General features: G+C 41.7%; 1 protein-coding gene across 1 annotated transcript in view; it reads left to right on the top strand.

Annotated features, from left to right (window-relative positions):
- Nucleotides 1–13,879, top strand: part of IL16 (interleukin 16) — a 184,120-nt gene that overhangs the window by 81,664 nt on the left and 88,577 nt on the right. Inside the window, exons 4-5 of the mRNA XM_073568576.1 lie at nt 3,743–3,845; nt 10,072–10,214. Of these exons, the coding sequence (XP_073424677.1) occupies nt 3,743–3,845; nt 10,072–10,214 (246 nt within the window). The remainder of the gene's footprint in view (nt 1–3,742; nt 3,846–10,071; nt 10,215–13,879) is intronic.

Below are 13,879 nucleotides of genomic sequence, written 5' to 3'. Positions count from 1 at the left end.
ATCAAAGACCTCGCCCTATACTGGATCTCCTCATACCTTTCAAACTACACATTCAGCGTCTCCCACTCCCACACTACCTCCTCATCCCACCCTCACACTGCTGGAGTCCCCCAAGGCTCTGTTCTAGGACCCCTACTCTTCTCAATTTATACCCTTGGCTTGGGTCAACTCATAAAGTCCCATGGATTCCAGTACTACCTTTATACTGACGACATTCAGATCTACCTCTCTGGCCCAGACGTCACCTCTCTGCTGTCCAGAATCCCGGAGTGTCTATCAGCCATATCCTCCTTCTTCTCCTCTCGCTTCCTCAAGCTCAATGTGTACAAATCTGAACTCATCATCTTTCCTCCATCTCACAGATCTTCCTTACCTGACCTATCTATCACAATTAATGACATCACGCTTTCCCCAGTACCGGAAGTCCACTGCCTCGGAGTAACCCTTGACTCTGCCCTGTCCTTCAAACCATACATCCAAGCTCTTTCTTCCTCCTGTCTCCTCCAGCTCAAAAATATTTCCAGAATCCATCCTTTCCTCAACCCTCAATCTACTAAAATGCTTGTGCATGCCCTCATCATCTCCCGCTTCAACTACTGCAACATCCTTTTCTGTGGTCTCCCTGCTAACACCCTCACACCACTCCAGTCCATCCTTAACTCTGCTGCCCGACTAATTCATCTCTCTCCCCGCTACTCCTCCTCTTCTCCCCTCTGCAAATCTCTTCACTGGCTTCCATTCCCTCAGCGTTTCCAGTTCAAATTACTAATACTGACCTACAAGGCCATCTATAACCTGTCTCCCCCATATGTCTCTGAACTAATCTCCCGATACCTTCCCTCACGTAATCTCCGGTCATCCCAAGACCTCCTTCTCTCCTCCACACTTATTCGCTCCTCACCCAACCGCCTCCAAGACTTCTCCCGAATAGCCCCCATCCTCTGGAATTCTTTGCCCCAACATGTCCGACTATCAACCACATTCAGATCCTTCAGACAGAACCTGAAAACCCACCTCTTCAAGAAAACCTACAGCCTGCAATGACCCCACTACCTCCTCACCACTACTGGAGATATCACCTCAACCAACACTGGAACTGCTGCAACCCACCAGCCTACTGTCTCCTTCCCCACCATCCTGTAGCATGTAAGCCCGAAAGGGCAGGGTCCTCTCCCCTCTGTATCAGTCTGTCATTGTAAGTTTGTTTACTGTAAGTGATATATGTAATTTGTATGTAACCCCTTCTTATGTACAGCACCATGGAATCAATGGTGCTATATAAATAAATAATAATAATACTCACATGCGAGAAACTCGGACAAGTCTCGCACTTCAATACCCGGCACTCGGATCGGAGCATTCAGCTGCATGTATTTCTATGCAGCCGCAAGCTCCGATCCGAGTGCCGAAGGCAGTGCCGGGTATTGACGTGCGAGACTCGCCCCTGGGTGAGTATAATCTAAATGTCCCGTTACATTTAGCGATGCAACAGCGATCCCGACAACGATACGACCCGGTCAGGATCGCTGGTGCATCGCTAAATGGTCGCTAGTGAGCTGTCAAACAGGCAGATCTCACCAGCGATGCAGCAGCGGTCGTTACTTACCTGTCAGACGGCAGATCTGATGACGACTTCCTCCCGCGTCCATTGAGTCACTCATCGGCGCCAGCAGGAAGCTGACGACGAGAAATGGACCAGGACGATCTAGCGCGATCAACGATAGCCAGCGGGGGGGCCAGTCGGAGGTAAGTGTCACATGTAGCGAGATCGCTAGCGATATCGCTGTTGTGTCACAAAATCGGTGACACTTTAGCGATATCGCTAGTGATATCGCTATGAGTGAAGGGGGCTTATATCAGTTTTCTTATCTTTCAGGTTACATCGGGGGCTTATCTACAGCATTACAGAATGCTGTAGATAAGCCCCTGATGGCGGTGCCGGCAGCTGATACTCGAAAAATGGGGTGACAGATACCCTTTAATTTCTCAGCCTTTTCTTTGTCTTCTATAATTATCTTGTTATCATCTTTTAAGGGGCCAATACCATCTATTTTTTTTCTTTTTGGCATTGATGTATTTATAAAATTTTGGGATTTATTTTAATGTTGCTAGCTATTTGTTTCTCTGTAGATAACTTTGCTACCTTGATTTCTTTTTTACATTTCTTGTTGAGATCTTTATACTCCTAAAATGCAGTTTCTGTATTCTCGGCCTTTAGGATTTTGAATGCCCTTTGCTTTTGTCTTATTACATTTTTTACTGTCTTATTTATCCATAATGGTTTCTTTTTATTCCTGGACATTTTATTGCCAGATGGTATAAATATTTTTTGGCAGAATTCAAGCATAAAACTGTATGAAATGTTGCAGGCTACGATTATAATTGTGCAAGATTTCACACTTTTACGCCAGTAGTTTTTAATTATTTTAATGGTTATTTTTATCTAAAAAAATTTCTGTTGCTACTATTTTATTTTTCTGCTAATGGATCTGCATGAGTACTTTTTTGCATGCTGAGCTGACTTATTTTATGCGATTTTGGGGTACACAAGATATATTGATTACTTTTTAATGCATTTTTAGCTGATTGCAATAACTAAAAAAGCAAATCTGACAAAAGGGATGGGGGATTGTTAGTCAAGCTTTTTGGTTGTTTTCTATTACTTTTATATTTTTTCATTTTTTTACTACCTTTAGGGGAGTTAAAGTTATGATCATTTCATCACTTATATGCTACAATACCACAATATTGCAGTGTATAGTGTAAAAAAGGTCTCCTATGAAGCTCAGCTTGTGGCTGAACTCTACAGGGAAACCAAGATTATGGTGGCAGGAGCCGTCATCAGGCCTCCAGCTGCCATGGTAAGCCATCAGCCCTCTGCGATCAGGTAGTGGGAGGTCGATATTGAGTCAGTGAGTACATGCACAGGCAATTGCCCTGGAAAATTTGAATTTCAAAAGATACAATCATCTCTACTAAAAATATTTGATGGCACTTCCTACTGACAGGATAGACAGATGTAGTGCATGGTAAGGCCTCATTCAGACTTTTGTTTTTGTCAGTGTTTTTCACATGTACCCATTATACTCTATGTCCCTTTTGAAATACACATACTTTTTTGTAAATCATATATCCGAAAATAAAAATGAAGACGTGTGATTTTAAAAAAAAATCTAATTTACGCATCAGAATTGCCCATTCAAATCAATGATTATTTTTTAAAAAAGCACACCGATGCCATGCCGTGTTTCACATGAGAAAAGAACCTGTTTGGCAGCAGTTAAAGATCCTATGGCACCAAATCACATGTGCCATAGCTTGTTGTCCCCATATTATAGAGAGAGTCTACAGGAGAATGCTTTCATAATGTGGTATTTGATGGAACAGAGTTTTTTGAATTTTTATTTTTTTTTGCTTTCATTGATATAATTTAGAAATGTATTCATTTCAACATGACTTATAGATGTTTGTCATAAATCCTTTTTCTCCAGTGAAATCACAGAAGATTGTTGAGCTGAGTGTTCACACAGCAAATGTTTTCTATAACCAGAGGACAGCTTGCCAATACGTTACCACATTTGGCACGTGGCTTCACTGAAACCTCAGCTTGGATTTGCAAGACCTTTGTCTACAAAATTGATGTAGACAGATTAACCACAGCTAACAGAACAGCCATCTTAACCCATTACTGACAGTATTGCATTACAGTTCTACGGCTTACCATCAATCATTTGTCTTCCAGGAAGCCGCTCTGAATGCTTTTATGGAAAGTCAAGCTAAACTGGAAAATCACTGCATGCTTCAAATGAAGGTCCCATGTGTCAGGACACGTAGTAACTCAACAAGTATGTTCTGTGTTTTTATTTATGAATGAAGGCAATATTGATATTGTGGGGCATAAAGACATGAATAATGATATGGAATGCTCGTAGAAGTCAGATATCGGTGTTTTAAAGGATATACCTACCCTTCAGAAAAATACGTATCAGTACATATAAAATAAATTTGAAGCAACTTTGCAGTAGGAGTTCTCATATGCATCTCCATGGTAACAGACAACAAACAAACTCTCTGTAGTCTGATTCTTCTTCTTCTGGCTTACTTCTCCAACACAAGTTAACACAAAATAATGAGCAGATGAAAGTCTGGGATTGCATCAGTCCACTATTCAAAATTTGTTTGTCACCATAGGGACAAATAATCTTCATAGGAACTGTTGAAACACAAACGTTTTTAACTTTTCAATTAAAATGTACTGCAAAGCTACATACTGTATAACATATATTTATATACAATATATACTGTATAATTTATATATGTCTATATATATATATACAGTGGGGAAAAAAAGTATTTAGTCAGTCAGCAATAGTGCAAGTTCCACCACTTAAAAAGATGAGAGGCGTCTGTAATTTACATCATAGGTAGACCTCAACTATGGGAGACAAACTGAGAAAAAAAATCCAGAAAATCACATTGTCTGTTTTTTTTTCATTTTATTTGCATATTATGGTGGAAAATAAGTATTTGGTCAGAAACAAGCAATCAAGATTTCTGGCTCTCACAGACCTGTAACTTCTTCTTTAAGAGTCTCCTCTTTCCTCCACTCATTACCTGTAGTAATGGCACCTGTTTAAACTTGTTATCAGTATAAAAAGACACCTGTGCACACCCTCAATCAGTCTGACTCCAAACTCCACTATGGTGAAGACCAAAGAGCTGTCAAAGGACACCAGAAACAAAATTGTAGCCCTGCACCAGGCTGGGAAGACTGAATCTGCAATAGCCAACCAGCTTGGAGTGAAGAAATCAACTGTGGGAGCAATAATTAGAAAACGGAAGACATACAAGACCACTGATAATCTCCCTCGATCTGGTGCTCCATGCAAAATCCCACCCCGTGGGGTAAGAATGATCACAAGAACGGTGAGCAAAAATCCCAGAACCACGCGGGGGGACCTAGTGAATGAACTGCAGAGAGCTGGGATCAATGTAACAAGGCCTACCATAAGTAACACACTACGCCACCATGGACTCAGATCCTGCAGTGCCAGACGTGTCCCACTGCTTAAGCCTGTACATGTCCGGGCCCATCTGAAGTTTGCTAGAGAGCATTTGGATGATCCAGAGGAGTTTTGGGAGAATGTCCTATGGTCTGATGAAACCAAACTGGAACTGTTTGGTAGAAACACAACTTGTCGTGTTTGGAGGAAAAAGAATACTGAGTTGCATCCATCAAACACCATACCTACTGTAAAGCATGGTGGTGGAAACATCATGCTTTGGGGCTGTTTCTCTGCAAAGGGGCCAGGACGACTGATCCGGGTACATGAAAGAATGAATGGGGCCATGTATCGTGAGATTTTGAGCGCAAACCTCCTTCCATCAGCAAGGGCATTGAAGATGAAACGTGGCTGGGTCTTTCAACATGACAATGATCCAAAGCACACCGCCAGGGCAATGAAGGAGTGGCTTCATAAGTAGCATTTCAAGGTCCTGGAGTGGCCTAGCCAGTCTCCAGATCTCAACCCTATAGAAAACCTTTGGAGGGAGTTGAAAGTCCGTGTTGCCAAGCGAAAAGCCAAAAACATCACTGCTCTAGAGGAGATCTGCATGGAGGAATGGGCCAACATACCAACAACAGTGTGTGGCAACCTTGTGAAGACTTACAGAAAACGTTTGACCTCTGTCATTGCCAACAAAGGATATATCACAAAGTATTGAGATGAAATTTTGTTTCTGATCAAATACTTATTTTCCACCATAATATGCAAATAAAATGAAAAAAAAAAGACAATGTGATTTTCTGGATTTTTTTTTCTCAGTTTGTCTCCCATAGTTGAGGTCTACCTATGATGTAAATTACAGACGCCTCTCATCTTTTTAAGTGGTGGAACTTGCACTATTGCTGACTGACTAAATACTTTGTTTCCCCACTGTATATATATATATACACACATGATTATATTGTGATCTGGTGATTATTTTTAGAATGTTTTAATTATTGATATTTAATAAAGTGTTTTAGGGTTTTTTGCTTATTTTTTATACTCCTTGTAGTCATGGGGAATGTAGTGTGCATTAGAGGAAATATTTTGTAGGAAAAAAAGAAATTAATCAGAAAAACAATGAATGACAGGAAAAAGACGGCAATTCTATTATTCTTTATTTTCATTTCTTAAAGCATTCACAATGCAGTAAAACAGGTAATGCTGACAAGCAACCAAATAGGCCCTGGCTCTTATATTTGTACTAACAGTACAGACCCAAGGCTTATGGTTACACCCTTGTTGCCATAGTAACTCTGTCAATCACTTAGATACTTCACATAGTTTTGATTGTGGCAGTTAAGGGGTTAATTGGCTAGGACTGGAGTTATGCACCATCTTTTCCATCGCAGAGGGACACCAGCAGCCATTATATCCAGGCTCCAGCAGTGATTGAATGGAAAGAGCTTCTGTGTCCTTGCAGTCACAATGATATACATGTATGTGATTCTGCAGGAACTGTACTCCACAGATAGCATAGAGGTACATCATTCTACGTGAAGGAGTTAATAATGCCTAGGCTGCACTATATAGTCTAAAAAAATGCTGAAGCCAGTGAATGACTGCTGGAGACATTTGGACAGTGTGCAAGTGATTAGCTTCAGGGAAGTATACACAGACTGGTTGGGACCACCAAAGCGGCAGCACTGGAGCAACAGGGGAGGAAACTGGGAGTAATGCTTATGTTTATTTATTTGGAAGCATTCTGTGCCTTTACAACAAATATATTGTATAGCCTGAGCAAGCCATGAAATACATACATTTCACAATACCAACTGTATATTAAGGACCCAACATGCAAATATGGGTGCAAGGAAAAGTAAAATGACTATTTGGTAGCTGTTTTTCTGTCATATGCTTAAAATATATTATTCTTATGTTTCTATGCTTTTTTTATTTTAGTTACAAGCAGGACAACAAAGACACTGTTTATAACCAAGAATACACTTATAGGTGCAGCTCATCAAATTAGAATTTCATCAAAAAGTTAATTTATTTCAGTTTTTCAATACAAAAAGTGAATCTCATATATTATATAGAGTCATTTTACCCAGAGTGATCTATTTCAAGTGTTTATTTCTGTTAGTGTTGATGATTGTGGCTTACAGCCAATGAAAACCCAAAAGCCATTATCTCGGTAAATTAGAATACTTTATAACACCAGCTTTAAAAGTGATTTTAAAATCTGAAATGTTGGTCTCCTGAAATGTATGTTCAGTAAATGCATTCCATACTTGGTCGGGGCTCCTTTTGTATCAATCACTGCATCAATGCAGCCTGACATGGAGGCGATCAGCCTGTGGCACTGCTGAGGTGTTATAGAAGCCCAGGTTGCTTTGATAGCAGGCTTCAGCTCGTCTGCTTTGTTGGGTCTGGCGTCTCTGATTTTCCTCTTGACAATACTACATAGATTCTCTATGGGGTTAAGGTCAGACGAGTTTGCTGACCAATCAAGCACAGTGATACTGTTGTTTCTAAACTAGGTATTGGTGCTTTTGGCAGTGTGGACAGGTGCCGAGTCCTGCTGGAGAATGAAATTTCCATCTCCATAAAGCTTGTCAGCAGAGGGAAGCATGAAGTGCTCTAAAATTTCCTGGTAGACTGCTGTGCTGACTTTGGTCTTGATAAAACTCAGTAGACCTACACCAGCAGATGGCATGGCTCCCCAAACCATCACTGATTGTGGATACTTCGTTAAAGGGTTGACATTGACTTTTAGGATTGCTACAACCACGATGCACAGACTGGCCACGGGTCTCCTGGCCCCAGACTTGTATGTGTCTATAAATCAGTTGCGTTGAGTTTGGGAAGCCCACTGCTCAGTTTGTATGTCACAGACTGTGAAGATAGATGTGTGAACGTAGCTTTAGTGAATGAATTAATTGTAATGCCTAGCTATACCAAAGCCACCTGCTATATGGTTCTAGCAAGGTATCCAAAACAGTGGAATTGCACTTCATACCCATTTGTGACTAACAATGTATATTCACTATTGAATACCTCTTTCCTATTATGGCTAATACCATTCTACCATTCATCTACCTTTACCCTAACACACATAAAAGGTCCTTATGCTAGATTCACATCATGTTTTACCATTTTTGATTTTTGTTCCTTACTAAGAAAAAATATATACTCCAAAATATAATGTAATGCAATTTTATCCATATGGACAGACAGCAGGGACTGCCACCCAAAAATAGTACATGGGCCATTTGAGCTGCAATAGCTCCTCATAAAGCAAAGACTTATGTCTGTAACAATCCAACAGTAATTGTAACAACTGTAGCTTTCACTATGAGAATTAAAATTCTGGTTCTAAAAACAATTGTAGCCTATAAAGGTATGCAAATGTAAACCGTGCCATATATAAGCAAAGGGAGGAAAGCATGAGATGGCGCCATGCAACTTTGGAATAAATCGGCAGACAAGAAGCGCCTGGTTAATTTACCATATATATCTTATGTAGGCCACAATTGTAGTTTGAGCAAAGCCTTATTTATTACTTCCTGCTACTGGGAATTGGTGTAGAGGGACTGTGATGATTAAGCAGTGCATGCTATCAGCACATATGTGGGCAATGTTGTACTCCTCCTTTATGACACCACATTCATAAGTTTTGCCATATTTTAGTTTTCATTTTTATTAGAAAAAATGTATGTTCCAAAAATAAAAATGTAACACAATTGTATCCATGTAATGCAATTTTAGCTATTTTCTTTAAAAAAAAGTCACCTACACAAAGTTCCTTTAAAGAGGATCTGATGCGTTTCCAAACAAAAGTTAACTTGCCGAAATCTTTACATTGCCCTGAATCTGCCGCTGCTTTCTGTTGTATATTTGGTGTCTCCATTGTGGGAACCTTTATTTCTGTTTTGGCACCAAAAATGCTTGTGGCCCAAGAGGGCGTTTAAGAAGAGATATCTCTGGGATCTTGTAGTCCTTCCCCCCCAATGATGCTGCCCAATCACTGCTGCTCAGCAACATCTGAAACTAGTTGTGCAGTGTAAGCTTCTCTCTTCATGCAAGACTACAATGTAAGAAGACTAATCTAAGCGCAGCACACAGACAAGTCACACTTAGATCTCTGTTCGACCAGTTTCAGATGTTGCCGAGCAGTGATTGAGCAGCATCATAGAGGGGAAAAGCTACACATCCCCAGAGAAAACTCTTCTGAAAAAAGCATATCTTCACAATGAACATGCAAAATTAAAATGAAAAGTAACAGCAGATTCCGGGCAGCACAAGCATTTTTGGCAAGGTTGCGCACTCATTTTTGGGGATGTGTGATAGGTCCCAGAGGTGTATCTAGGCTTTCTGGCACCCGGGAGCAAGAATTCAGTTGCCCCCCCCCCAAGTACATATGTGATTTGCATACTTAATCATGTACCGACTTCTGAATTCTCACAACTAATGCATTGCACACTTTAAGGATTCTTCGTTGAGTGGACAGTCATGTCAGCACAAGCATGTGATTTGTATACTTCTGGCCAAATTCCGACTAGACGTGCCCGACCTCGCTCTGTTCATTTTCATTGAGTGATGCCAATGATCATGCTGCTGGCGTCTCTCTGACCCGGTGGTCAGAGCTTCAATTGTACTTGCGTCTTTAAGATGTGAGTACAATTGAGGTCTGGGAGCCAGCGCACTGCAGCTTCTCTGTGCCTGCAGTCAGCTTGACAGCCGACACAGAGAATGGCCGACTCACAGTCTGGGGGATGGCAGAATGCAGCCACCTGGGGAGACACTGCGGACAGCCGCATTAAGCGGCTTGACTGAGCTCTCCTGCCGGCTGCGCCCAGGGCACATGCCCCGGCTGCCTCCCTATACACGCCTCTGACAGGCCCTCTTTAGTGATTAACTGCAATGAGAAACTCTGGTTTCAACTGGTGGATTTTCTTAACTTTTTCATGCTCAGTGTGTATTCAACATGTACAGTATATAGTCTATCATTATACACTATCCAGTATTATTACTATGCTGCCATATGCTATTTGTGACCATTTTATCATTTCTGTATTAGGTGTGAACCCTTATTGGATTGGTGAAATTGACCCTTCTGCAATTAAGAAACCCTCATTATATAGAGAGAGACAATCGGCCAACTTATGCAGCAACCGGAAGTCTTTGTCTCAGCAATTCGACTGTCCTACAGCAGCTGTTCAGGTAGAAACTTATTTGTGTACAAAGATTAAAAGTTATCCCCTATCCATAGCATAGGTATAACTTTCCGATCTCTTGAGGTCTAACTGCTGGAATGCCTACAATCCCAAAAATGAAGATCTGAATAGCCCCATCTAAATCGAGTGGAAATGCCCAGTCCATTCATTCTTGATGGGATCATCGGAGACAGCAGAGCGCTATGCTCAGTTGTCTCCTGCACTACAAGTAAGAATGATTGGAGTATACACAGTTCATGCTTGGCCTCTGCCCCATTCAGAGCTGCCTTTTCGGGACAGTGGGGGGATCCAAGCAGTTGTTTCCCCCACAATTAGAAAGTTATCCCCTATCCTATGGACAGGCAGTAATTTCTAATCTTTGAATATACGCTATCTCTTTCCCAACATGTACCATACATGTACAATACAAGTTGATATAAGCTGTACAGAGCAGGCTCACAGACTGTGTCCACAACAACCCCAGCAAATAATGGCTTTGATACACAGCCAGGATCTGCCTCTAACAGCAGCGGGTGGAGCCGAGCTCTGCCCTCTGCTGTAAATCACTTAATTGCTGCTGTCAATCTGTAATAATGGCATTTAGAGCACAGATCAGTGGGCTCATTGGCCTTCCCATGAAATGATCGAGCAGTGCTGATGGGTTGCTGTGGCAGCAAGGAGTCTGCTGAAGACCCTCACACATACCGTTATGGTGCTACTTTGAAGATGAGCCTGTGGCTGGCATTCATAAAAGAATTTAATTTTTGCTATACAGAGCAATACTGAAATGTAGCTGTATATAGTATAAGCAATCATACAGTTGCAGGTTTAAATGCCAAAGAAGACTAACAAATAAAGATTAAAAAAACAAAAACTTATAAATTAGTATGTTTTTTTAATTTTTAAAATATTTTTTATCTGCTACATATATAGATACACACATGTGGAATAAAAATAATAAAACACTACCAAACAAAATGCAATAGATCAAAACGTACTGTATCTACCCCCAAATTATCAATAAACATGTAATTTTGCCCTAAATAGCTCCATCTATGGAAAACTAAAAAGTGAAATAATAACTAAACTGGACAAGTTTGGTTATTGTAAAGACTTGGCACTCAAAAGGGAAAATTGAATTTAACAATTCCTTTCTTGTACGAAGCATCCAGTTCACAAATTCTTGAACGTTTTCGGTCGTACAATCGACCTTCATCAGAAAAGGAAATTCACAGTTGATTTAACTGAAAGGAGATGTAATGGAAAATTCCATATATGGTATCATTAAAGAGACAGCTGGCCTGTGTGGTAGTATTCAGTACTGAATATCTGGTCTAAAAGTCTGGAATAAGAGGCGCCTGGTAAGCAGCGGATACTGAAGGTAATAACCTTGTTTTAAATAGAGGAACAATGGATTTCAGAATTGGGACTGACAAAGGTCCTGGTAAAATAATCTGTAGGTCCTTAAATGGAGCTGAGATTTAATTAGAGGATATGCCACATGTTGTGCATAGCAGTCCTGTGTCCCTGATATGGGACTGGTATTGTTTGGGGAAGTAAGTCCAGCCCAGGTATGTGTGCCACGGGAGGAGAGGACACGCTGGTTAGAAAGGCATGTGAGTGCTGTACACACGCCCGGACACAGACACAGCGCTGTTCCCCTGCACTCACGTGCCTTTCTAACCAGCGCGTCCTCCCCTCCCGTGGCACACATACCGGGGCAGGACATACTTCCTCAAACAGTACCAGTCCCATATCAGGGACACAAGCCTGCTATGCACAACATGTGGCATATCCTCTAATTAAATCTCAGCTCCATTTGAGGACCTACAGATCATTTTACCAGGACCTTTGTCAGTCCCAATTCTGAAATCCAGTGTTCCTCTACTTAAAACAAGGTTATTACCTTCAGTATCCGCTGCTTACCAGACGCCTCTTATTCCAGACTTTTAGACCATATATTCAGTACTGAATATTACCATACAGGCCTAATGATATATGGAATTTTCCATTACAGCTCCTTCCAGTTAAATCAACTGTGAATTTTCTATTCTGATGAAGGTCGATTGTATGACCGAAAACATTCAAGAATTTTTGAACTGGATGCTTTGTACAATAAAGGAACTGTTAAATTCAATTTTCCCTTTTGAGTGCCAAGTCTTTACTATAATCTATAGTGGATTGGATACCCTACTTGTGCACCTCCCTCTCAGTCATCGAGTGCCGTGTTTTTTCTCATTTGCAAATGGGACGAGTTTGGTATTACAGTAATCATACTGATGTGGTGAATAGTGCTACTAGGTCAATTATATCACACAACGAACACCCTAAGGCCTCTTTCACACATCAGGTTTTCGCCGTCAGGCGCGTTCCGGCACTTTTGACAAAAACCGGATCCGGCGAAATACAATGCCAGATCTGGTTTCCCCCCCCATTGACTTGCATTAGAGCCGGATCGAGCCGGATGGCTATGCGTTTCATCCGGTTTTCGCCGGATCCGGCAATGTGTCGCGATCCGGCGTCTGGAAAAAACAGCTACTGTAACGTTTTTTGTCTCCGGCGAAAAAGCCGGACACGCCGGATCCGGCGTGTCTGGCTTTTTCACACAATGAAAGCCTATGAGCGCCGCAATGCGCCGGATCCGGTTTTTTTGGTCTGAGCATGTTCAGTAGCTCTACCCACAAGACACATATATAAAAGCATGACAGTGGGACCCTCAGCCACACCCAACATGCCACCCAAGACAGCAACCAGGCGCAGGAGAAGGCAGGAGACCACTGCAGCAGCACCATCAGCACCACCACCACCCCAAATGGAGCAGCATGCTGAACAACGGGAGGGGAGTCCAGCAGCAGATGAGAGACGGTAATTATCAAATCCCCTATTCCTCTAAACTAGGGCCATGGAAAATCAAGATATTCATTGGCCCTTTGTTTCTCTTTATTCAACAGCCGCCCAAGAGATGCAGCAGCAGCAACAGTGGCAGCACTGGCAACACTGGCAGCAGCAGTAACACCACCCACAGGCATGGAGTCTGGCCAGCAGGAAGGCAGCACATCTTCTTCTGGGAGCCCTCCCTCCCATCGTCAGCGTTTGACGGTAAGTTTTTATTTCCAAAATCCATCATCTCTGTAATATATGTCTATTCATTGCCTTTTATTTCAAAACAGGAATCACAAGCTGAAGAGGAGCTCCTAGAAGAAGAAGGAAGGGGTGGACAGACACCTGGAGTGGGCTCACAATTGGTAAGTTTTTTGCATCAAACGCAGAAACACATCACACTACACACAACACATAGAAAACAATGTTCTGCAGACCACACACAGCAAACAAATGCCTACATCCAAACACATAAATTTTTTTCTTTTCTTCTCTAGTCTTCCCAATCTGGTGCTCGGCCAAGAGGTCCTCGCAGTGCCTCCCAGGGTCGTCGGCGACAGCAACGCGGCGGTCACCAGCGTGTAAATATAATATTTAAGTGAAATTTTGGTACACTTTTTATTACATGTCTTAAGTGTGGTGACTAATTTTGCTATTTTTCTCTTTTACTTTAACAGCCATCACAGCATGCTCCCGACTCAGACGGTGAGGATGGAGGAATTGATGTGGACCACCTCATCGATCTCGTCAGAGAAAGGGAGCCGCTATGGAATATGGCTGACCGCCGCCATG

The sequence above is a fragment of the Dendrobates tinctorius genome, unplaced genomic scaffold, assembly GCF_039654945.1.
Source record: "Dendrobates tinctorius isolate UK_male_01 unplaced genomic scaffold, ASM3965494v1 ptg000022l, whole genome shotgun sequence".
NCBI classification, from domain to species: Eukaryota; Metazoa; Chordata; class Amphibia; order Anura; family Dendrobatidae; genus Dendrobates; species Dendrobates tinctorius.
The sequence above is the reverse complement of the archived record's forward strand: the minus strand, read 5'-3'. Positions and strand labels throughout refer to the sequence as shown.